The sequence below is a fragment of the Alexandromys fortis genome, unplaced genomic scaffold, assembly GCF_014885135.2.
Source record: "Alexandromys fortis isolate MF-2015 unplaced genomic scaffold, M_Fortis_MF-2015_v1.1 scaffold_31, whole genome shotgun sequence".
NCBI lineage: Eukaryota > Metazoa > Chordata > Mammalia > Rodentia > Cricetidae > Alexandromys > Alexandromys fortis.
In genome coordinates, this window is record NW_026067974.1 from 9,792,748 (window position 1) to 9,818,167 (window position 25,420).

At 40.4% G+C, this 25,420-nt stretch overlaps 1 protein-coding gene across 5 annotated transcripts in view; it reads right to left on the bottom strand.

Moving 5' to 3' along the window:
* Nucleotides 1-2,166: 2,166 nt before the first annotated feature.
* Nucleotides 2,167-25,420, bottom strand: part of Fbxo47 (F-box protein 47) — a 30,372-nt gene continuing 7,118 nt past the window's right edge. For 3 of the 5 annotated variants that reach the window (XM_050157080.1, XM_050157081.1, XM_050157082.1), the window contains 8 exons: nt 22,463-22,539; nt 18,515-18,592; nt 15,680-15,788; nt 13,238-13,414; nt 9,433-9,579; nt 7,784-7,926; nt 6,900-7,059; nt 2,167-5,493 (listed from right to left, as the gene is read on the bottom strand). In XM_050157080.1, the coding sequence (XP_050013037.1) occupies nt 5,381-5,493; nt 6,900-7,059; nt 7,784-7,926; nt 9,433-9,579; nt 13,238-13,414; nt 15,680-15,788; nt 18,515-18,592; nt 22,463-22,539 (1,004 nt within the window). In that variant the 3' untranslated portion in view covers nt 2,167-5,380. The remainder of the gene's footprint in view (nt 5,494-6,899; nt 7,060-7,783; nt 7,927-9,432; nt 9,580-13,237; nt 13,415-15,679; nt 15,789-18,514; nt 18,593-22,462; nt 22,540-25,420) is intronic. The other 2 variants (XM_050157083.1, XM_050157084.1) reach the window with 2 other exon arrangements.

Here is a 25,420-nt window from a genome sequence, read left to right on the forward strand (position 1 = left end):
TTTATAAAACAGGGTTTCTCTGTAGCTTTGGAGCCTCTCCTAGAACTAGCTCTAGTAGACCAGATTGGCCTCAAACTCACAGAGATCCGCTTGCCTCTGCCTCCCTGAGTACTGGGATTAAAGGCATGTGCCACCACTACCTGGCTATTTAACTTTATTTTATGTGCACTGATGTGAAGGGTATCAGATCCCCTGGAACTGGAGTTACAGACAGTTGTGAGCTGCCATGTGGGTGCTGGGCACTGAACCCAGGTCCTCTGGAAGAGCAGCCAGTGCTCCTAACCGCTGAGTCATCTCTCCAGCTCCTAACACTAAAATTTTTATTTGTGTAATATAAAATTTTGTATACATTTTACAGATTTCTGTTCCAGTGCCATCATGTCCAGAAAGATGGGAGTTAAATCTGGCTCATGCCAATGCAGTAAAATGGATCTAAATCACTAGAAATTATGCTGAAAAAATTAAGATGACATAATCCTAAGAAATATTACATTAATTTTTAATGTTTTTTTTTTTTTTGAAGCAGGGTTTGTCTGTAGCTTTTGAGCCTGTCCTGGGACTTGCGCTATAGACCAGGCTGGGCTCAAACTCGTAAAGATCTGCCTGTCTCTGCCTCCCAAGTGTTGGGATTAAAGGCACATACCATCACCACCTGGCTCTACACTAATATTTTTTGATGAAAGTCTAGAAAGTGATATAATTTATTTTAGGAAAATTATTAAAAGGGTAAATGCTAAGAAAGTTTAATAACGGAGTGAAACACTGCAAAGCCAGATACCTTCAATGTATTTTTCTGAGTGTGTGAATTCAAACTGGAAGTTTATCTTTGAAATGGGGCTGAAAACATCTATTAAATTTCAGAAAAGAGATCTTGCTTTTCAAAAAACATGTTTAAATTTAGCATTATTCAAAATTTAAAATCCTTTAACATATCATTTAAACTTGAAATTATAAATAACGTTTTCCCTTAGAAACTTTAGCAGAGCTGAGGTGGAAACTGTCTATTTATTGAACGTGGCTTTTGTTAGGCCTAGAATCAATACCTCATCTTAATTTTAATATTCTTTTCTTAAAACAGATTTTACTGTGTAGCCTTGGCTAGCCTGGAACTTGTTCTGTAGACTAGACTGGCCTCAAACTCACAGAGATCCACCTGCCTCTGCCTCCCAAGTGCTTGCACCACTATGCCCAACTAAAACACAGAAGGATCACTTAGCTATCTTGGGCAATGCCCAGGGTTGTATCTGCCTCCATCCCAACTGAAGGAAGGGATACAGACACACACTGAAATCTTGAAGTTTCAGGCAGTTACTGGTAACACACCATATTTACTTAGGGGTTTGGAAGTGCGTTAAACTGATAATTCTAATATCTCTGTTTTAGTAGCAATTGGAATAATGCTTGGAGATTTCTCTGAATTAAAAGAGAACAGTGTACAGTGTTCTACTTACAGATTACTGCTCAGTTTATGAGAAATTGCTAGCAAATGAAGTTATTAATCTCTGGATGTTATACTATTAAGGATAAGATAGATACATTAGAACTGTCTGCTTCCCTGGGGCCTGCACTGTACCCTAGGAGTAGAGTGGTGTCCGGCACGCCTGAGACCCTGAGCTCCCTCCTCAGCTCCTGAACAGGGCACAGCCTGGGATGTGCAAGGTGCTGGCTTCGGCTCCCACCCCAATGTTTGAAAACAGGGCTCAGTTTGTTTTGAGACAAGGTCTTGCTGTGGATGCAGTTCTGACTGGACTAGAACTTGGTGTGTACATCAGGTTGGCTTCAAATTAGCAGCAATCTTCCTGCCTCTGCCCCTACCTCCCAAGTGCTGGAATTACAGGCACACAACCAAGCTCTAAAATTCAGTTTTTAAAATCACTGTAGAGTTTAATTGATAGCTTAGTCAGGCAGTGGTGGCAGGAGCCTTTAGTTCCAGCACTCCAGAGGCAGAGGAGGAGCTCTGTGAGTTTGAGACCAGCCTGATCTACATAGTTCCAGTCCAGCCAGAGCTACATAGTAAGACCCTGTCTAAAAACAGAGAGACAAAAATTAACAGCTTAAAGAAAGAGAAGTACATTTCAAGAAAGTTAATGACTAGAATAATAACAAACTCTGAACATAATCAAAATACTTCCAGTTTAAACTTAATTTTATTAAAATGAATAAGGAATTAAATAAAATTTAGCAAATACAATATTAGGTATCAAAAACATTTAACACAACACAGTTCTTTTGAGATAACAGTGCACACGGCTAGTGGACTGCTAATAAGATTTCCAGAACACACAGAGGCTGTCAAAGGCATGTTCAAGCCTGCAATCATTTGATTGAATACTATTTACATAAGGATGCTGACCTTGAGAATAATCCCACAAAGACGTCGTGTTTATTTCTTAGACATAAAATTGTTCTGCCATTACACCTTCTCCTGGGCACCTCATGCTGGCTCTGCTCTCCAAAAGTGAGCAGTTACCCTAGGAACAAAGTCCTGAAAGGGCCATGGAGTCAGCCCAGGATAAGGAACTCAGAAGCAGCTGCTGAGGAGCAGTGCCGAATTTTGGCTGGATCCCACCAACTGCCACATACGACTGAGGGGACAGATGGTGTCATCCACAACAGTGTAAGAGGAATCTATGGGTTCACATGGTTAAAAGAGTCATCACAAGATATAAACTTCAGTTCTAAAACAAGTAGTTATGTTGTGTGTACACCACCAACAACCAGGAGCAGTATTGTGATGGAAAAGGAAAGCCCACCCTAGAAACCAAAGCCAAAGGAGGCCAAGGGGAGCCCTGGGAAAAGGAAAGGCATGCTGGGACCCTGGGTCTCCAGTGATCGTGGAGACTGATGTGGTGTGGGAGAGACGGGAGACATTGTGTCTCTGGTGGAAAATGGGCGCAGTGTTTTGTGGCCGTCCTAGTCTAGTCAGTCCTAGTGCTCTGGGCTCCTCACTCTCAAAGGCTCCATTATTTTGTGGTTAATTAGACGGCCTGTTACTTATCCCCCTGAACAAATGCTTCCTTCAGTTAACATCCTCTTTAAAACTCAAAATCACTTTAGTTCTGATGATAAATGTACTCAGCAAAATCAACTGGATCACAATTGTGGAAATCACAAATTTGTTTCCAAATTTATTTTGTCTATTAACAATTACATGAAAAACTTGTCAATTTACTTTTTAGAGAGAGAAAAAAAGTGGTGGCGCACACCTTTAATCCCAGTACTCGGGAGGGAAAGGCAGGAGGATCTCTGTGAGTTTGAGGCCAGCCTGGTCAACAAGAGCTAGTTCCAGGACAGGCTCCACAGCTACAGAGAAATCCTGTCTCAAAAAACAAAACAAAACAAAACAAAACAAAAGCTTCTTTGATAAAATTTCTAAAAATGACTTTGGTGAAAACTTATATGTCATTCAAGGAATTAAAGCAAACTTCATAATTACACATTTCTGTCTCTAAGAAAATCAAATTATCTTTTAGAAAAAGATTTCTATTTATCCTATGTGTACGAGTGTTTTGCCTAGATGGATGGATAGGTGGATGTGCACCATAAGTATGTCTGCAGAGGCCAGAAGAAGGCATGGATCCCCTGGAACGGGAGTGCTGGGGACTGAACCCAAGTTCTCTGTAAGAACAATCAGCTCTTAGCCCCAGAAAATGAAATAATCTATTTATCAAAATCTTTAGAGGCGGATGTGGTGGCATAAACCTTTAATCCCAGTACGCAGGAGGCAAAGACAGGCGGATCTCTGTGAATTTGAGATGAGCCTGGTCTACAGAGTGAGTTTCAAGACAACTAGTGGTATGTAGAGAAACTCTTGAGTCAAAAAATAAAAAATAAAAAAATAAAATATAAATAAAAATAAATAAGTATAATCTTTAAAATACTGTTCATAGTAACATTTGATTTTTTTTCTTTTCAAGATAAGATCACATTGAAATCATTAGTGCTTCAGAAGTAAAAATAGTTATCTTTCCAAAGTGGTTATGGAAATATCACAGACAGGAAATATGAAGGGCTCTGAGGTGTTACTTTGTATTCTAGTAGGTGCTGTTACCAAAGCTGCCCAGGCTGATTGCGACAGATCATTTCCTCAACTGAGCAGAAGAAAATGAATGAGGTTTATAAAAGCAAGACTCTTCCCCCACCCCCAAATCTTCAAATAAAAAAATTCTTCCTACAGTAGAATTATAATTGGACAGCACAAAGGCAATTAATTTTGATACTTCTGTATTGATGGTATTATCACAATTTTTATTTCTCCTCAATTTTTACTGCTCCTCGGTCCTATCAAATTCTCTGGGCCCTTTTGTTAAAATTCATGAATTTTCTTTACACCCTGCCATTGAAGATAATTTCCTTATCTCCCAGTGTTTTGAGGAAAAGAAGTCCAGTGGAAGGTGTAGGTGGACTAGGGATCCAGTTCAGAGGTAGAGTGCTCCTTTACTCATACAAAGCCTTGCAATGTGACTGAGGCCAGGGGTGGGAAGAGAAAGCAAGAGCTCCAGAGTCCCTGCATTACAGGTCCCTTCCTAGGAAGTGGAAGTGAAGGGAGGGGTAAGTCTACTCAACGGGCTGGTTCATTCTGCCTGTCTCCACTCTCTGCCTACTCTGAGCATGTATGTTTTCAGCTCCCTCATCAAACCCTACTTTCTGGGATAGGGAGGACAGGCTTACCAAGAAGGGGAGTCACTTGTGAAGATGTTCAGGGAATTTACTTTCATATGTTTATCTCCTGCTTGCATTCTCTGCTCTAATCCCCAGGGAAGTTACAAGATGATTCCATTATCTGAAGATCCTCTCTTTGTAGACCTTTTGTATGATTGTCTTGCAGAAAATATATGTATATGTGTCTATATGTATAAAATTTACATATATGTATGCATTCTGTTAGTTCATACAAATTATAAATGAAATATAAGATTTATTTTGTAACCATATGCTGAGAAGGTGGTGAAGAATGTGACTTACATAAAGCACATTCTGAAACAGTATTACAGATCCTCACAAACATTTGTGCCATATTTGCTCAACCTAAGCAAAATGACAGATAGCACTAGTTAGCAACTGTGAATCTGTTCTGAATAAAGCAGAATTAGCTCCTGCTTCAAAGAGTCACACGAATAGGTTGAGCAGCTGCAGACTCTGACCATCGTAACATCCTGTTGTGAGCTTACTTTCTAGAAGAGTCACAGCACATTCTTGGGTTTGCTGTTATTTAACATTAATCAGAGTAAAGCAGTTACAGCTAAAATCCTGTGCAGCTGGAGTTTCTGGTTAATTAGATTGTCAAAAGTCCAACAGGTGCTACCCTTGGATGTGAAAAATCGTCATTCTCCTAAGGACTAGTCTGGTGACACAGTCTTTAAGGGACGAGGGTCTTGACTTAGGAAGAGGAAGTATTCATGGACAAATACAGCACCTCCTTATGGAAGTTCGCCTGAGCATGCAGAAGATGGAACAAATTCAGGAAGCCTCTGTCATCGTCATCGCGCTCTCCTGTGACATATATACAGGAACAGATAGCAGGGAGAGGAAAGAGTTAAACATCTGAGCACATGGCTTAGGAATGTAAGTTGTTCTAAGTGTTTCTAATAATATTTAAAGAGAAGAATTTTTGTTGATGGTCTTTACTAAACCAGACTGTCACCACTAAAGCTATGAAATTAGACACTAGAGAAAAAACAGGAAAGGACACCTGTCTAAGCTTTATCATTTTTAAATTTATGACCTTGGGAAAGTCAGGTTATTTCTGTGTTTCCTTTTCCTCATCTATAACACAGGGCTAATCAGGAGCTGGAGAGATGGCTAATTGGTTAAGAGCACCAGCCAGAGCCGGGTGGGGGTGACGCACACTTTAATCCCAGCAATCGGGTGGCAGAGGCAGGCGGATCTCTGTGAGTTCGCGGCCAGCCTGGTCTACAAGAGCTAGTTCCAGGACAGGCTCCAAAGCTACAGAGAAACCCTGTCTTGAAAAACAAAAACAAAAACAAAACAAAAGCACCAGCCAGTACCTTCTTGCAAAGGACACTGGTTCAATTCTCAGCACACACTTGGTGACTCACAACCATCTATAAAGTTCCAAGGGATCCAACAACCTTCAGACATGCACATGGTGAACAGACACAAATGCAGGCAAAATGAAATGACAACAGCAAAAGCCAGGTGGTAGTGGTGCACAACTTTAATCCCAGCACTTGGGAGGCAGAGGCAGGTGGATTTGTATGAGCTCCAAAAAAAGCTTTTTTTAAAAAAAGGGTAAACTGGGCAGTGGTGGCACAAGCCTTTAATCCCAGCACTCGGGAGGCAAAGGCAGGTGGATCTCTATGAGTCCGAGGTCAGTGCACACCTGGTCTACAAGAGCTAGTTCCAGGGCTGGAGAGATGGCTCAGAGGTTGAGAGCATTGCCTACTCTTCCAAAGGCTCTGAGTTCCCCAGCAACCACATGGTGGCTCACAACCATCTGTAATGGGGTCTGGTGCCCTCTGCTGGCCTGCAGGCATACACACAGACAGAATATTGTATACATAATAAATAAATTAAAAAAAAAAAAAGAGCTAGTTTCCAGGACATGGTAGTCTCTCTAGTCTCAGAATTTGGAAGGCAGAGGCAGTTACCTATCTGTGAGTTCAAGCGAATTCCATGTCAGCCAGGATGAGAGAGAGAGAGAGAGAGAGAGAGAGAGAGAGAGAGAGAGAGAGAGGAGAGAAACAGACAGACAGAAAGACAGACACCCTATCTCACAAAACCAAAATCAATCTCCTAATCTCCCAGGCTCGGTTTCACTATGTAGTCCAGGCTGGCTCAAACTTCAGATCTTTTGCTCAGGCTCAAGTAGATGGACCATAGGTGTGCACTGAAGGCACTATCACTCACTCCTATGTGCTGCCTACACTCTCACTTACCAGACATGATAGGCTGCAGCATTTCCATGGTGATACAGGCAAAGGCATTGGCCACACTCTGCAGGAAGCTCTTTCTCTCTGCTGCAGTGCTGAAGACCTTGCAGACCTTTTGCATCATCTTCACTGTCCAGTCCATGCAGTACAGCTCCTTCTCACACACCTGAGTCACAAGCACAAAGCACTACTATCGGTCTTCACATGAAAAAAGCTGTAAAGCTTAAAGTGGTGGTGACAATGACAGCTTACGAAGTAGCAGTTTACTGACTAAGATACCCCACTGAGTCCACACTGGGAAATGCTCAGTAAGTGCGGAAGATGGTGTGGGTTGGCGTGCGTAATCCCAGCACTCAAATTCAAGGTCACCTTTGCTTACGTAGTGAGTTTGGGGCCAACCTGGGCAAAATAAGACTGTCTCAAAAACCAAAAACAAACAAATAAAATATGTACTTTAATATGTAATATTTTTATTTTATTTAGTTTTTCAAGACAGAGTTTCTTCTTTCTTCCTTCCTTTTTTTTTTTTTTTTCGAGACAGGGTTTCTCTGTAGCTTTGGAGCCTGTCCTGGAACTCCCTTTGTAGACCAGACTGGCCTCGAACTCACAGAGATCCACTTGCCTCTGCTTCCTGAGTGCTGGGATTAAAGGTGTATGCCACGACTGCCCAGCAATATTTAATTTTTTAATAATTTTTTCTCTAAATCTCAGTTCCTGGTAGACTCTGTGTGTGTGTGTGTGTGTGTGTATGTGTGTGTGTGTGTGTGTGTGTGTATGAGAGATGGGGGGGAGGGGAGGCTGGGGCTTTGTAAGCACCAGAGAAGCAGCTCCATTGCTGGGTCAAATGAATGCTAAATAACTTGTCAGAGAAAACCTTAGTTTTTACTTACCAAAGCCAAAAAGACTATGAGCCTTGCCAGCTCAATGGCCCTTCCGTTCACAGCTTTACTAGCCATGAATGTGAAGCAGATGTTGTTCCCGCTCAGGATTAGGAGGCGTGCATTATTCTCCAGAAGCCACTCCCTGGGAACCACTTTTATAAGAGGAAGAACAGTTATTTAATGATAAATTACACAATTGCTGTAGTAAACATCTTTAAACACATTCAATATTATATTACTTATTGGAAATGTAATTAGTGCCAAGGGAAATACTCAGAAACAATGTTTTAGGTTTGTTCTTTCTTTCCTTTTTGAGACAGGGTTTCTGTGTGTTTCCTGGCTGTCCTGGAACTTATGCTGTAGATCAGGCTGGCTTCAGAGATCTGTCTGTCTCTGCCTCATGAGTGCTGGATTAGAGGTGTGTGCCACCATGTCTGTCATATTTTAGTTTTTCAGTTACAGCATTCAGCCAGAGACAGGGATCACCCCATGTCATGGTGTTTACCATTGTGCTGCCATAGCTGAGTCAAATCAATTTTTCTACACATTCTTCAGCAGGCAAAGTGACATGACATTTAAGGACAAAGCCTTTGTAAACGTCAGAGTAACTACTTAACCCTCCCCTACAGCACCAGAGGACTTTTATATAATCTAGAAGGTATGTATGTGTGAGAACTTGTAAATTAGAGCAAGAAAACACATTAAACTATGAAGTGACCTAATTATATTGTATATAAAATTGGGAATTGAATCCCTCCTGGAGAACTGTTGGCTTTGATGGATGCTATGGCAATGGTAGACATTGTTTCAGTTGTGTACCCACTGGGGAGTCTACCAGGCTCTGGGTGACAGTTCCATAGCCGTGGTCATGTGGACAGACCTGGTTAAACTTAGTGAGTCACAAAACAAAAAGACATGATAGAGAGAAAGTCTTATAGGGAGGAGGAAGGGAGTCTATGGGGGGAGGGAGCTAAAAGAGGGCAAAGAGCAAGAGTAATCAGAATATATAAATGCATGAAATTGCCAAAGAACAAATTTAATTTAAAAAATTGCAAATTGGGGGCTGGAGAGATGGCTCAGAGGTTAAGGACACTGACTGTTCTTCCAGGGGTCCTGAGTTCAATTCCCAGCAACCACATGGTGGCTCACAACCATCTAAAATGAGATCTGGTGTCTTCTTCTGGCATGCAGGCATACATGGCGGCAGAACACTGTATTGTATATGTAATAAATAAAATATTNACTGACTGCTCTTCCAGAGGTCCTGAGTTCAATTCCCAGCAACCACATGATGGCTCACAGCCATCTGTTATGAAATCTGGTGCCCTCTTCTGGCATGCAGGCATACATGGCGGCAGAACACTGTATTGTATATGTAATAAATAAAATATTTATTAAAAAAAAAGAAAAAAATTGCAAATTGAAATAAACAGATTCTTAAACCACATGTATTTACATACTACACACACACAAACATAACATAAAACTAAAAATGTTTCAGAGCAGTAAATAACAAAACATACTTAAAACTACATATTGAGCAGTTAGTGATTTCTAATACTCTCTTCATTGTTACCGAGGGGATTTTCTATATAATTTTATGGCTGTATTCTAAGCATAAGTTTCTATTACTCTATATTAGTAAATATACATTTTACCTGAGAGTTCATCTACAAGACTGATAACATCATCTGCTGTCCACTCTTTGGTACCTGTTTCATACAGCAGCTTAATGGCATTAGCCAAGCCTTTCAGACTGGATTCATCTGTGGGCCCTTCCACCATTTCCTGCCAAATCACCTGCCCTGGATTGAAACAATAAGTAGGCTATGACAGAATAGATAGTTTTGTGAAAAAGACTTCAGGATTTGTTTAGAATGGAAAGGATTACACAATCCTATTACTTACATAAACTACATTCACCATTAAAATGTAAATTCTAATATCATCATAAATTTGAGTTTCTTGTTAACTGTGATGAAACACAGCAACAATTTCTAAACCAAGCAACTTGAACTTGCAGAACAGTGTGTTTGTGCCTCTCTCCTGAGGAGCTTGTACCCATGCTCTGGTAAGTTTTCCTTTCAACAATTCTCTGAGAACCCACACCCAGGTTACCATGTTACTTTCTTCTAAGAAAGAGTTCTCTTAAGTCTCTGCTTAAGCCTATATTAACATATATTTTTAATTTAAATTTTTGTTACTGGGGATTATAGAGGTTTTGCTTATATTATTTTATGTGTATGAATGTTTGCCTGCATATATGTCTATGTAACATGTACACCTAGTGCCAGCAGAAGTCAGAATCCCCTGGTATGGAAGTTACAGATAGTTTTGAACTACCATGTGGGTGCTGGGAATCAAGCCTAGGTCCTCTGGAAGAGCAGTCAGTGCTCTTAGCCACTGAGTCATCTCTCCAACCCTTTATATTAACATGTATTTATTTATTTGTTTTGAGACAGGGTTTCTCTGTAGCTTTGGAGCCTGTCCTGTAACTAGCTCTTGTAGACCAGGCTGGCCTCAAATTCACAGAGATCCGCCTGTTTCTGCCTCCCGAGTACTGGGATTAAAGGAGTGTGCCACCACTGCCTGGTTTAACATATCTTTATTAAGCCCCAATTCTGCTTCAAAACAAAACAAAAGAACAGTGCTTTTATCTATTTATTATTTGTTTTGTTCTTCTCATGTGTGAGTGTCCATGCATATGAAAGCTAGGGTGTCCTTCCTTAAGAATCATTCACTTTTTTATTTTTGGTTTTTTGAGACAGAGTCTTTCACTGGGACCTGGGGCTCACTTCTCAGGTTAATATGACTGGGAGGCCCAGGGATATGCCCATTGCTGCATCCTCAGTGCTGGGTTACTAGTGCAAGCCATTACACCCAGATTTTTTTTTAATTTATTTTTATTTTATGTGCACTGGTGTTTTGTCTCCATGTTTATCTGTGTGAGGATGCCGGATCCCCTGAAACTGGAGTCATAGACAGTTGTGAGCCGCCATGTGGGTTCTGGGAATTAAACCCAGGTCCTCTGGATGAGCAGCTAGTAGTACTCTTAACTGCTGAGCCATCTTGCCAGCCCCTACACCCAGATTTTTACCTGGGTACTGGGGACCAAAGTCAGTTCTTCATGTTTGCACAGAAAGCACATTAAGTACTGAACTATCTCCCAGCCTCAAAGAACAGTGTTTTTAGTTCAAAGATATTACCCTATAATACAGATTAGAATATCAACTGCTATAATTTTACTAAAATCAAGTCAAATCTATTGGTATCCTTCTAGAAAGGAGCTTGCTTCTATTAGTATCTTTCAAACATTTATATCACAACAGAGCAGCTCAGTCATCTTCTATTTATTTATCTCTCACAATCTTCTCTGCAGCTTATACACAACAACATTTTCATTTTAAAATAAAAGTCCTGGCTGCTAACCAATATGCATTAAAACTGGTTATCTATTGATAAAAGTGGAATAAGGAAAGGTAAGATAAATTTTGACACTAATGTAAGCACAATCTAGGTAATAAACTTTTAAAAAAGTTATGAATCTGAAAACCTAACACTAAATAAATCATCAATTTGGACCACTGTTTTGTTTTTTAGTATCATTAGCCCCTTCAAGTTGCAAATATAACCTTGAGTTACACTAATGTTTAAGATGGAAAAGCAGTCAGGTATGGTGGCCCACGCCTTTAATCCCAGCACTTGGAAGGCAGAGGCAGGCAGATCAGTGAGTCTGAGGCCAGCCTGGTCTACAGAGTGAGCTCCAGGACAGCCAGGGCTACAGAGAAACCCTCTCTCAAAAAAAGAAAGGGGGGAGGACAGGAATATACCTGGTTTTGACTAAGAGAAGAACAATTCCTGTCTTGAAGCTCGGGGTATGCACAAGTTAATGCGGTATGTTTTGAAACTGTGAAGCACATTTTAAACTAGCACTGATGAAGCTGAGTAAAGACAAAAGACCTTCCCAGGGTCTGCAATGTGGCCCAGTAGGTAAAGGTGTAAAGATGCTTGCTGTCAACCTAATGACCTAACGGCCATCCCAGAATCCCACAGTAAAAGTGAGAAGTGATGCCTGCAATTTGTCCTCTGATCTCCACAGACATGCACATTACACATATACAAAATAAATAATAAATAGATGGTAATTATTTATTTTTGAGAAAAAGTCTTACTGTGGTGGTTTGAGTAGGTATGACCCCCAGAGATGCATGGGTTTGAATGCCCATGGGGAGTGGCACTATTAAGAGGTGTGGCCTTGTTGGAGAAAGTGTGAACTGTGGAGGCAGGTTTTGAGGTCTTATATGTTCAAGCTATGCCCACGTGTGACACAGTTCACATCCTACTGTCTGAGAATCAAGATGTAGAACTCTCAGTTCCTTCTCCAGCACTGTGTCTGCCTGGACACCACCTGCCATGATGATAATGGACTAAATCTCTGAAACTGTAAGCCAGCCCCAATGAAATGCTTTCCTTTATAAGAGTTGCCGTGGCCATGGTGTCCCTACACAGCTATAGACCCTAAGACACTATGCATCTCTGACTGGTCTGGAACTCTATGTGTTGGAATACAGTCCAAGAATGGAGTCATGTGAGAAGAGTTCTGAGTGCTTGTGAGAAAACTCCAACAAACAAGCCGAGTGACTCAGTTTCTTCAAAAGTATGAAATTTTTCTTGGGATATGTTTTCATGCTTTTCCCAGGTGTAGCGACAGAAGTGAGTTTATTTCAGATTATTCATTACAAATAGAAACTGTTATTTGTTTATATGCCTCTGTGGAAAAACATGTTTTTACCATGTATGGCTTGTCCTTGTGATACAACACTTTACTAATGTAAATCTTCTTTTCGAGACAGGGTTTCTTGTGTAACAGCCCTGGCTGTCCTGGAACTCACTTTGTAGACCAGGCTGGCCTTGAATTTACAGAGATCCACCTGCCTCTGCCTCCTGAGTTCTGGGATTAAAACCTTGCACCACCACTGCCTGGCTTCATGTGACTCTTCTTAACCCTCAGAGTTAGAAATTGTCTGATGTTCTGAATAAAGTTGGCTATTGTGTGAGATTTTAGTCTGCCTCATTTTTAGGTTTCATTCTTCCAGGTCCCATTGCCTCTAGAGTGGTAAAAAGATGTGTAGAATAGCCTGGCCTTGAACTCACAGAGACCTGCTGCTCTACCTCCTGAGGAGTGCTGGGACTAAAACTGTGCATCAGCCAGTAGAGTTTTTAAAAGCCTTTCTAAAGTAAAAGTAATTAACCACAGGGAGAGGAGTGGGGGGCTGGGGAGAGGAGTAGGGGAGGGGGAGGAGGAGGGGGGGGGGGGGGGGGGGGGGGGGGGGGGGGGAGAGGAGTGGGAGGCGGGGAGAAGGCGGCAATTTTTTTTCAACAAATAAATAAATAAAATAAAATTAAAAAAAGTAATTAACCAGGTATATAACATACATCCCTGAAAAAAAAAATGGTGCTTACCATCCTGAGGAGATGTTGGTCCAAAGATAATATATAGCAATCTTGCCTGATTCACCATTGGCCATGGTTTTAATATTCGAGTCAACCAAAATGCAGAATCACTTCGTTGTGTCCAGTGATCAAGGAGGACATTTCTACAGAATAGTCTAATCCTTAACTCCAGCTTTCGGGCACTTCCTATAGATAAAAAGTTGTAAATCATTTTTTTTTTTTTTTAGAAAGGTAAGTTCCATAGTGGATAGTGATCAGAGCCAGGTGTTAACCACTGTGGTTAAAAGAGAGATCATAAACTGAGTGTATAAACAGGAAGTCACCAAGAAGTAAAAGGTGCCCTAACTTTAGAGTTTGGCTTTCTTCTTGTGCTTACTTTCCTTATTTAGTTTCAATACTTTGAATAATGGTTAAGTCAAATCCATACTCAATTTTATCAGAATCTTATATAATTTTAGATTTATATATTTAGACAGGGTCTCCTGTATCCCAGGCTGGCCTTGGACTCAGTATATAGCTAAGGATGACTGTGAGTTTCTGGCCCACCTGGTTCCCACTCCGAAGTGCTGGGGTGATAGGCATGTATCATCACGATCAGTTTTATTTAGTGTTGGGGCAGGCTAGGAAAGCATTCTACCACCACCTGAACTATATGCCCAGACCCCAAATTGACTCTTAAGGCATGAGATAGAAAAATAGTATTAGGAAAATGAGAAAATGAAAAAGGTTCCCAGTGAGATACAACAAAGGCATCAAGGGCATTGGAGACACAGTGAACAGAAAGAACAATATGCTCAGGTCAGACTAAAAGAGTAGACAGGAAGTCTGATTATTTTTGACACAGAATCTCTCTGTGTAGCTCTGGTTATCTTGGAACTCAGTACATAGACCAGCCAGGCCTCAAACTCACAGAGATTCACTGAGTCTGCCTTTTGAATGCTGGGATTAAAGGTCTGTACAATGAGTTTGAGAAAGTAGGTGGGGACCAGAATCTGGAGGCTAGTTTATATAGCTCAGATTTTATTTTGAATATGTTAGGAAGAAGTTTTTTATCAGAGGAAATGCATGTGAAATTGTGTTATCATCAGGCAGTGGTGGCGCACGCCTTTAATCCCAGCACTCAGGAAGCAGAGGCAGGCGGATCTCTGCGAGTTTGAGGCCAGCCAGATCCAGAGTTAGTTCTAGGACAGGTTCCAAAGCGACAGAGAAACCCTGTCTCAAAAAACCAAACCAAACCAGAAAAACCCCACAAAACCCCCAAAACAAAACCCAAAAATGTGTTATCAAGTCAAAGCAGGAGGATTGTAAGTTTGAAGCTATAATGGCCTACATATTAAGTGCCTACATATTAAGTTGGAGGACAGCCTGTGCTACATAGTGAAACTCTTTTTTTTTTTTTTTTTTTTTTTTTTTTGTTNTAGCTCTTCTAGAGCAGGCTGGCCTCGAACTCCGCCTGCCTCTGCCTCCGGAGTGCTAGGATTGAAGGCGTGCGCCACCACCGCCCGGCTATAGTGAAACTCTTTTTTTTTTTTAAATTTATTTATTATGTATATAGGGTTCTGGGCACCAGATCTCATTATAGATGGGTGTGAGCCATCATGTGGTTGCTGGGAATTGAACTCAGGACCTCCGGAACAGCAGTCAGTTCTCTTAACCTCTGAGCCACTATAGTGAAACTCTTGATGCTAGGGAAGTAGCCTAATTGTAGACCCCACCACATTCAGTACCCTAGGAACACTCTTAGTGCTAGGAATGTTGCCCAATGGTAGACTGTACCACATTCAATATCCTAGGTTCAATCCTCAGCAGGAAAGAAACATAATGAGACATAACAGGCAAAGACATAAATAAATCTGCCTTTTTATCCATCACCTTTTCTTTGGGGGGGGGTCAAGACAGGGTTTCTCTCTGCGTAGCCTCAGCTGTCCTGGAACTCCCTCCGTAGACTAGGCTGGCCTTGAATTCACAGACATTTGCCTGCTTCTGCCTCCCAAGTGTTGAGATTAAAGCCGTGCACCAACACGGCCTGAGTCATCACTTTTTTAAAAAGTGAAATGTTTCAAGTTGACAGAAAAGTAAAAATAGAATGAGAAATACAGTATACAAATCAAGTAATTTAGTCAAAGTTTTATATCTATGTTTGCTTTGGGGTTTTAAAATAAATAAATATTAGAAATGTTGAGTTTTTAGTTTATCAATTCCAATCACTTTCCCCAGAAAAATCACCATCTTGGATTTAGAGTTTGTCCCTGTCCATTCTATGTTGCCAGAGAAATGACGAACAGGAAGTAGACTATCCTAGTTTCTGTGGTGCTGGGGATCGGATCGAACCCACTACCAGCTGAGCTACAGCCCACCCATCCACGACTTGTTTTATGTATACTTTTGAACACTACCTCTTCTTAACATTTCATTTCTATACAATATTATCTTTGAAGTGAAGTTCTTTACCTGCTTTGTTACAGACAACAGTCTGCATCTTACGGGAGAGATTAGTCAGCTCACATAAGAAGTTATAAACACGGTGGCACTCGAGGTCATCCCAACCTGCTGTTAATGTCTGAGGAAAACAGAAGAAACATTGCACAGGTTCAGACACAGAGGGGAAGGGTGAGCCACTACTTCCTAGGAACAACAGGCTGTTTGTAGTATATGATCTACGTGATGTGCAATTTTTGCTCTCAATTCACAAGAAATCTATATAGTCACAACCTAGAAATTCTCCAAAATCTCGTTTCTTTTTCATTAGAAGAAAGTTTTACTTATTTATTTATTGTTTTTTTTTTCAAGTTCCTGGAACTCACCATGTAGATCAGGCTGGCCTCGAACTCAGAGATCTGCTTGCCTCTCCTGAGTTCATGTGCCACAAATACCCAGAAAAATTTTAAGGTTTCTATAAATTTATTTTTATTGATGTGTATGTGTCTCTGTGAGGTTATGTCATATGAGTGAAGGTGCTTGTGGAAGCGAGAAGAGTGGAGCTACAGACAATTGTGGGAACCAATCTTTGGTGTTCTGCAAGAACATCAAGTATTCTTAGCCGATCTCTATAGCTCTCTCAGTTTGTATCTCTCTCTCCACTGTGCTATGAGTGGCCTCAAACCCTAGCTCTGCCTGTAGGAAGTTTGAGTAATGGGACTCTAGTCCTGGTTTTGTGAATCAGTTTTTAAACTGAAATTAAATCACACTCTAAACTATTAATTAATTTTTGTGTATATGTGTGTATATGACCAAAGAGCCCACCCATACAGCACAGAAGGGTGTCAGGTGTCTTCCTCTACATGCTCCTATTTTTTTGGGACACTCCCTCAGCAAACTTAGAACTTGTAGTTTTTGGCTATGCTAGCAGCCAGCAAGCCTCATGGATGAGATTACAGGTCACCATGACAATGGAAGCTTCTTACTCAGGGGTGCTGGGGATTCGAACTTACACGTCCATTACTTTCACCTACTGGATTGTCTTTCAGCCTCTGTGGCTTGGTTTTACAGTAACTGTCTAAGACTTTTACACCTGCCATTTCGATATTGCTTACAACTGATAATGATATTATGTTAATATGGCAATTAATTATAACTTGCTTGTTTTTCAATAAATGAAAAAAGACAAAATTTAATAACTGTCTGGAACATATAAAAATATACAAACATATAAAACGTAGATTTAAAAAGCATACAATTATATACATTCATTAATCATGTACTTTATTAATTGTTTATCTACTTTTTACTATTTATTTACAACCCTGACTGACCTAGAAGTCATTAGGTAGACTGGGCTGGCCTCTGCCTCTCCTCCGCCTCTGCCTCTGCCTGAGTACTGGGATTAAAGGTGTTCGCCACACGCTTAGCCTCCCATATAAGTTTTTAAAATAACTGGATTTCAGTGGTTTAAATAATAATCTCTGGGACAGTGAGATGGCTCATCAGGTACAGTGCATTGGAGGCAGCACAGCTCCTACAAGTTGTCACTCTTACAGTGACACAAATACAATTTTTTTTTAAATTTAGATTTATTTTATGTGTATAAATGTTTTGCTTGCATATATGTATATGTACCATGTGTGTGCCTGATGCCCAAGAAGGTCAGAAGAGGGCTGTAGGACCTCCTTCAACTGGAGCTGGGATGGTTATTGGTCACTGTATGCATACTGTGAACTAAACCTGGAAGAACAGCCAACCCGTATCTGCTGATCATCTCTCCAGACCTACACACATCAAAAATAGTCTTCAATCCCAGCACCCCATGATTTAACTTTATTCCTTCTAGAATGAGAGAAATTGCTAAGCAGTGATTATTTCTGGTGAAAGGAAATCAGAGGATGGGAGGTAGGCCTGGGAGGAAGACTTTTTACTTTAAATATTTTGTTCCTTTTGAATTTTACATGAATGCATATCTTAATACTTAATCCAAAGATAGAAAGTACAACACAAATGGAAAAAAGTAAAGAAGTATTTTGTAAGATTGTCAGTAGGGTCCTAGACTCTGGGTGCTGGCGGCCTGGGATACAGCATATGACTTTCGGGTAGTCCTGAGGGATGTGGTAAGAGCCTAAGGTGGCTATAAGTTTTAATTAGATAATTCATGAAGACTGTTTAGGACAGTGTCTGGCACATAGTATAAAACTTAATAAATGACACCTTTAACTTTTATCTGCTTAAAAGAGATTAGTAAATATTACTGAAATAATAGTCTGATTTCTAAAGAAACTAGTCCATAAATTTAAACTGAAAATACTCATAAAAAAGCTGGGTGTAACGATGGACTCCTTTAATCCCAGCACTTGGAAGGCAGAGGCAGCAAATCTCTGAGTTTGAGGCCATTTTGGTTTACATAATGAGTTCCAGGATAGCCAGGGCCACATAGTGAGACCATGACTAAGGAAATAAATTACAAACACATGCACACATCTGTGCCTTTAGTCTGCTATGGCTAGTGGCTTGGGTTGCAGGTCAGAGATAAAGTGCTTACCTAGTATGCCTAAGGACCTATGCTCAATTCTCAGGTCTTTCTCTCTCTCTCTCTCTCTCTCTCTCTCTCTCTCTCTCTCTCTCTCTCACACACACACACACACACACACACACAAAACAAACAAAATTTAAGTTCATTTGTATAAAGTAAGTAAATGCTAAACATTCTCACTAGTTAAAAAAAAGTCAAATATACTCTTAACAAATTTTTACAATGTTATATTGCTTTAAGATTACTAGAGCTTCTATTAATGTACATAGGAATTCCATACTCTTCTTGTTAACAGTTCAAAGTCATTCTTTCATTAAACAATGTACCTGTAAAAATATGCCATAACATGGTAATCCTAAACATTGCAAAGGAGCTGAACAGCCGCTGAATTTAAAACAGGAAACCTATAAAGAGAGCGACTGTTAGTGGATCTATACAATAACTTTACAGTCGGTTTACTGGAGATACCTTTTTGTTGTTGTTTTGTTTTTATTTTTTGAGACAGGGTTTCTCTGTGTAGTCCTGGCTGTCCAGGCTGACCTTGAACTCAAAAACCCACCTGCCTCTACTTCCCTCTGCTGAGATTAAAGGCCTTTGCACTTCCACGCCTGGCAATGGGTGGTACATTGAGACAGGGTCTAGCTTTTATTACAGAAAGAAACTTTGCAACAGAGACCATTGCAGAAAATCTCAACAAATCAAAATGCAGAGGAACAGGGAATTCTGTGGTATCCAGCCCCAAATGATGTATCTCCAACACAATTCCTGCACCAAATCTGAGATCATCTAGGGAGAAGGGATGGAAAGATTGCGAGAGTCAAGGGAACAGGAACTCTGCTGTGAGAGTGTTTCCTAGAAATATCAGGGAAGCCACACCCATGAAGTCTCATCAGCATGGCTCTCTAAGTAAGACCTGAACAAGGAAGACATTAATAGACAGGCTGACAGGGAAAGGGGAATGTCATGGGACCCCAAACCTAGACAAAAAAGGCAACTAAGGATTGCTAGTAGCAAGAGAAATAGCCTTCCCCAGGGAAGAGGCATCCAACTGGTTATCCAATGAGTGGTCAGCCCTAAAATAATGTATATACAAATAACAGTATATGGACTGAGAAAGCTATATTTATATATTTAGGAGTGCGTGTATGAAGAAGAAAAAGAAGGCATGAATTTGAGATAAAGAAGGGGGTATATGAGAGGGGATAGAGGAAAAGGGGGGAATGATATGATTACATTTTAACTTAAAAATTATTAATAAAAAATTAGTGCTGGGCATGGTGGGCACAACCTTTGTCCCAGTTCTTGTGAGGCAGAGGAAGGCAGAATTCCCAACATCCATTTAATAACAGCTGAGTGTGGTAATGCGAGCCTGTAACCCAGTGCTAAGGGATGGGTTTGGAGAGAGACAGTTGGACCCCAGGGCTTTCAGGTCTGCCAGACTACCTGAAACAGCAAGCTGGAGCTCCAGGTTCAGCAACAAGTGTTCCTAGAACATAAGCTGGAGTCAAGTGTGGTTGCACACACCTTTGATCCCAGCACTTGAGATGCAGAGACAGCCTGATCTCCCTAAGTTTGAGGCTAGCCTGGTCTACATAGAGTTCCAGGCTCCCCAAGGCTACATAATAAAACCCTGTCTCAGAAATAAAAAACCCAAACCAAAAAAACAAAAAACCTCTCCTCCCAAAACAATAAAAAAAAAAAAACCCTTAAAGTTGAGAAGCTGGAAGAATGGCTCAGCAGATTAGAGCACTTGCTGCTCTTGTAGAGGACCTGTGCTCGGATCTCAGAATCCACATGATGACTCAACCATTCATAAACTCCAGTTCCAGGGGAACCTTTGCCTTCTTCTGACTTTTGTATGCACCAGGCATGTACATAGTACACATATATACACTCAGGCAAAACATTCATATGAATAAAAAAATCTTATTAAAAGATATAAAGTGGAGAGCCAAGTTTGGTGGCATATACCTTTAGTCCCAGCATTTGGGAGGCAGAGGCAGGTAGAGCTCTGTGTTTGAGGTCAGTCTCAATAACAAGAACAAGCTGGAGAGATGGCTCAGAGGTTAAGAGCACTGACTGCTCTTCCAGAGGTCCTGAGTTCAATTCCCAGCAACCACATGATGGCTCACAGCCATCTGTTATGAAATCTGGTGCCCTCTTCTGGCAAGCAAGCATACATAGAAGGAATGTTGTATACATAATAAATAAATCTTAAAAAAAATAACAAGAACAAAAATGTCAATAAGTTTTCTGACATCAACTGTGGCCATGACATTGATATACAGGTATGAATACACACAACAACAAACACCACCCACACACAATTTCAGCCTAAGGGTATAAGTCAGTTATAGTTATATAGCATACAAGAGTACAAGAGGCCCAGGTTTTAATCTCAGCACAACAAAACAAAAATCCCAAATCTTTATTGTTTAGTACACTTACATAAAGATTTTAACATTTAGAAATTATTTCACTTTAATAAAATACCTAAATCTTTAGTTTTTTTCCCTTTTAAATCTTATTAAAGTTTAAAAGAAAAACACTCAGGGCATGCAAGCTATAAATCTCAGCAGCTGAGGAGGAGAGGAGAGGAGAGGAGAGAAAGAAGAAAAGTCATGCCATTTAAGTTGGCATGGAGGTCAGCCACATGCAGACAACCAATGGAGAGCAGCCAGCTTCAGAGAAAAAGAAAGGAAGCCCACAGGATTCAAAAAGCCTGCTGAGGCTCTGCCCCACATCTGGGAGAAAGAGAAGAGGAAAAGCTGTACCTATCTGATTCCTCAGCCAACTCCATGGTGGCTCATAAGGACTGCTTTGCTTTATTTTTGAGACAAGGTCTCTAGTAGTCTAGCCTGGCCTTGAACTGTGAGTTCCAGATCCTCAGCCTCTGCCTCCTGATTGCTGGGATTACAGGCCTGTGCCATTGTACCTAGTTTAAGAGGTGCTAGGGACCAAATTATAAGCAAACATTCTATGGACTGAGCTGTTTTACCAGCCCCTATGTCACCCTTTTTGTTTTGTTTTGTTTGAGGCAGTGTTTCTCTGTGTAGCCCTGGCTGTCCTGGGACTCGCTCTGTAGACCAGGCTGGCCCCACACTCACTCACAGAGATCTTCCTGCCTCTGGCATGCACCACCACCACCCAGCCTCTAAATCAGCACTTTAAATAACTTTGGTGACTGTGAGAGAGGCAGCTCAGTGAGTAAAGTGCTTGTTGCAGGAGAACCTGATCTCAATCTTGGAATCCATGGGAAGAAGAGGACTGCCAACTGGGCAGTGGTGGTGCAAATCTTTAACCCCAGCACTTGGGAGGCAGAGGCAGGCAGATCTCTGTGAGTTCGAGGCCAGTCTGGGCTACAGAGCGAGTTCCAGGACAGCTAAAACTGCTGCTGGGATTAAAAGTCTGAGTCGCCACCGGCCAGCTTCATTTTAATTATCTGTATGTGTGTGTGTGTGTGTGTGTGTGTGTGTGTGTGTGTGTAGGTGTGTACAGGTGCCTGCATAGACCAAAGGTGTTTGATCACCTGCCAGTGGAGTTACAGAAGATTGGGAGTTACCCCACTACGGTACTGGGAATCAAAGTTGAGTCCTCTTCAAGAGTAGTATGCACTCTTAACCACTGAGTCATCTCTCCATATGCTTTCTCTAAATGTACATAGATATGATAAGCTTTAATTTATAAATCTGACATTTTTTAGCTGGGTAGTGGTGGCACACTCCTTTAATCCAAGCACTCAGGAGGCAGAGGCAGGAGAATCTCTGTGCTGTGAGTTCGAGACCAGCCTGGTCTACAGAGTGAGTTCAAGGACAGCCACGGCTACACAGAGAAATACTGTCTTGAAAACAACAACAACAAAAAAAACCAAAAACCAAACAAACAAAAAATATGACATCTTTTGACTTCCATTGGCACACATAAATAGAAACACACACTTACATGCAGTTAAAAAATAAAATAAATCCTGTTTTTAAAAGATAGGTTTGGAGCTGGAGCTGGCTCAGTGAAGAGCATTTGCTTTCCTGCAGAGGATCCAGGTTTGATTCCCAGCATTGACATGGTGACTCACAACTGCCTGTAGATCCAATTTCAGGGGATATGATGCCTTCTTTTGGCTTCCATGGGCACCAGGTACACACATGATGCATATGCAAAACATTCATACATATAATAATTTTAAAAGATAGGCTTATAAATAATATTTGACATTAGTGATAAGTTATCTTTACTAGAACTCAAGATTGTGAACTAATTCTGGTATATGATCTTACTTCTGAGAGTATCTTGTGAATGTATTTTAGTCTGTCCTTGGTGGGAAGCAGCAAGGTGCATCTTTTAAATAGTAGACCTGAGAAAGGAGAGAGACATAAGAAAAAAATGACAACATTGAAATTAATTAAATTTATCAACAGCATAGTGTAGCAGACTTTCTTGGACTGCCAGCCCTCAAATCATGACACTGTGACCTATTATTGTTAGTTATGAATGTTTGGCCTTATCTTATGCTTGTCCCACTACCTCTTAAAACTTATTTTAACTTGTTTCTCTTCATCTACATTTTGCCTCAGGGATTTTTAGCTATCTTTCATTCTTTTTTTTCCTACTTTCCTGTTTCTTCCTGTCTGTCCTACTTCTGGCAGCTAACTGCCTGACTGGCCCTGGGCATCTCACTCTCTTTCTCTCTCATGTGCACTCTATCTCTCTCTCTCCCTTAGATTCCTTCTCCTACTTTTCTCTCTGCCTGTCAGCCCCCCCCCATCCTTCTACTGCTTAGTTGTTGGCCATTCAGCTTTTTATTAAACCAATCTGGTACTTTAGGCAGGCAAGGTGAAATAGCAACACATCTTTACATAGTTAAACAAAGGCAGCATAAACAAATGTAACACAACTTTAGATAATTAAAGTAATATTCTGCAACAGCCTAGTACAACGTTTCCTTAAAATTAAGTATGTTGGCCAGGTAGTGGTGGTGCACACCCTTAATTCCAGCACTTGGGAGGCAGAGGCAGGAGGATCTCTGTGAGTCGAGGCCAGCCTGGTCTACATACTGAGTTCCAGGCCAGCTAGAGCTATATATTTTCTGTCTAAAAAATTTTTTTCTCTTAAATGTCATTAAGTATTTAAAATTTCAGAGGTTACAAGTCAGTATCAGTTTTGCTATCATAAATTATACAGATTGGATTAAATACCTATCTCTCTCCAAAGATCCAAAGAGTTATACTTTTTTTTTTTTTTGACAGAGTTTCTCTATGTAACCTTGTTTGTCATGAAACTAGAAGTGTAGATCAGGTTAGCCTTGAACTCATAGAGATTTGCCTGCCTTTGCATCTGGGTACTGGAATTGAAGGTATGCACTACCACACTTGGCTTTATTTAACTTTTCTATGTATGAGTGTTTCACTGACACATGCTATGTGTACAGGGCATTGGATCCCCTGGAACTGGAGTTACAGACTTGCAAACCACCATGTGGGTGCTGGGAACCAAACCCAGGTCCTCTGCAAGAGCAACCGGTGCTCTTAGTCACTGAACTATCTCTCCTTCTCTAAGATATTTCGCAGGGCATGTATGTTAATAAGGTGTAGGATTCTGTTTCATGACATTGAAAACAATTTTTAAAAAAACCTAATTCTCAGTAAGATGCTGTTTGAACTATAGTGACAAGAAGTGTATAATTTATTTCCCCTAAATAGTTTGTTTTCTTAAAATGACAACACATTGTTAACATTCCTGTAAGGACAAATGGCATTCACTAAAAATGGTATGTGTGGTAGGGGAAGACACTCTTGAATATCACCACTTTCTCCAGTTTTACTCCTTACATAATATAACCACCACTTCTCTACATTTACTCTTTACATAATAAAATGCTTATATAATCCTGAAGATCTATAGGAATCATTTAATTTTAGAAGTTGCTATGTTTGAGTAACACCAATGACCAGAATTGAACTTTAAACATAAACTCTCTTGCTTATAGGAAGTATTTTCAGTGTTTGGCTTTAGTCTGCATTCTTTTCCCTTCATGTTTTGGCATTGTGTCTCATGCTATATCATAGCGGGGACTGCAAGCTATAATTGCATACTGCTTGCCTTTTCTACTGCAGATTTCCTATTTTTAAGGATTGCGGTTTACCATGAAACCTTACTGTTTTGTTGACTTTTTTTTTTTTAAACACAGGTACTCTTTTTCAGAGACCAATTTCTTTTAAGTTCTCCTAGTAAAATAATGTCAGATGCAGTATTCTTTCCATATTGGCCATCTGCTCTGTTCAGTAGAAAATGCAAATTAAATTTATAATCCTCAAAGTTAAGATTCTGAAAAATGTTATTTTAAATATCTAAAAACAGGAACAGATCAAATAAGAAGGAAAGCATGGGAAAATGCTGAGTGAGTCAAACATTTACCAAAAGAACCAGTCATAAAGCAGGTATCTACAAAAACCTGAACAGAAAATTAAAGCTAATATATTAATTAAACCTTTATTGAAGTTAGGTATTAAGATCAATGTTTATGTATTTTAATTGAGTTACCCATGTAATTATTTTTTGTTTTCAATGTGGTGCTGAAGATAGAACCTAGGGCCTTATTTATTTATTTGAGACCATCTCAGGTAGCCCAGGCTGGCCATATATTCACTATGTAGCTGAAACTGGCCTCGAATTTCTCACTCTATTGCCTTCACTTCCACAGTGTTATGATTAAGAAGCTTGGGCTACAAGTTAGGCAAGCACTCTGCCATTGGATTCAATTCCCAGACAATATCATTGGGTTTGCTAAAGCAGTTAAGACTTGGCAAGTAAAAAAAAAATTCCTTTAGACCAAACCTAAAAAAACAATCATCAAGTACTTGCCATATTCAATTCCAGGCTTTACCAAATCTACTTCTAAACACTGAACCAACAACACTGTATTCAGACTATTTTCTTTAAAAAATTTACTTATTTGTCTATGTTTTCCCTGTATATGTATGCATATATATGTATATGCACACACACACACACACACACACACACGCCTGAGGCAGTAAGAAGAGGGTGGTGGATCCCCTGGAACTGGAGCTACAGACAGTTGTGAGCTGCCATGTGGGTGCTGAGAACTGAACCCAAGTCCTCCAGAATAGCAGTCAGTGCTCTTAACCTCTGAGCCATCTCTCCAGCCCAGACTATTTTCTTTCCTTCTTTTTTTCTCCCTCCCTCCCTCCCTCCCTCCCTCCCTCCCTCCCTCC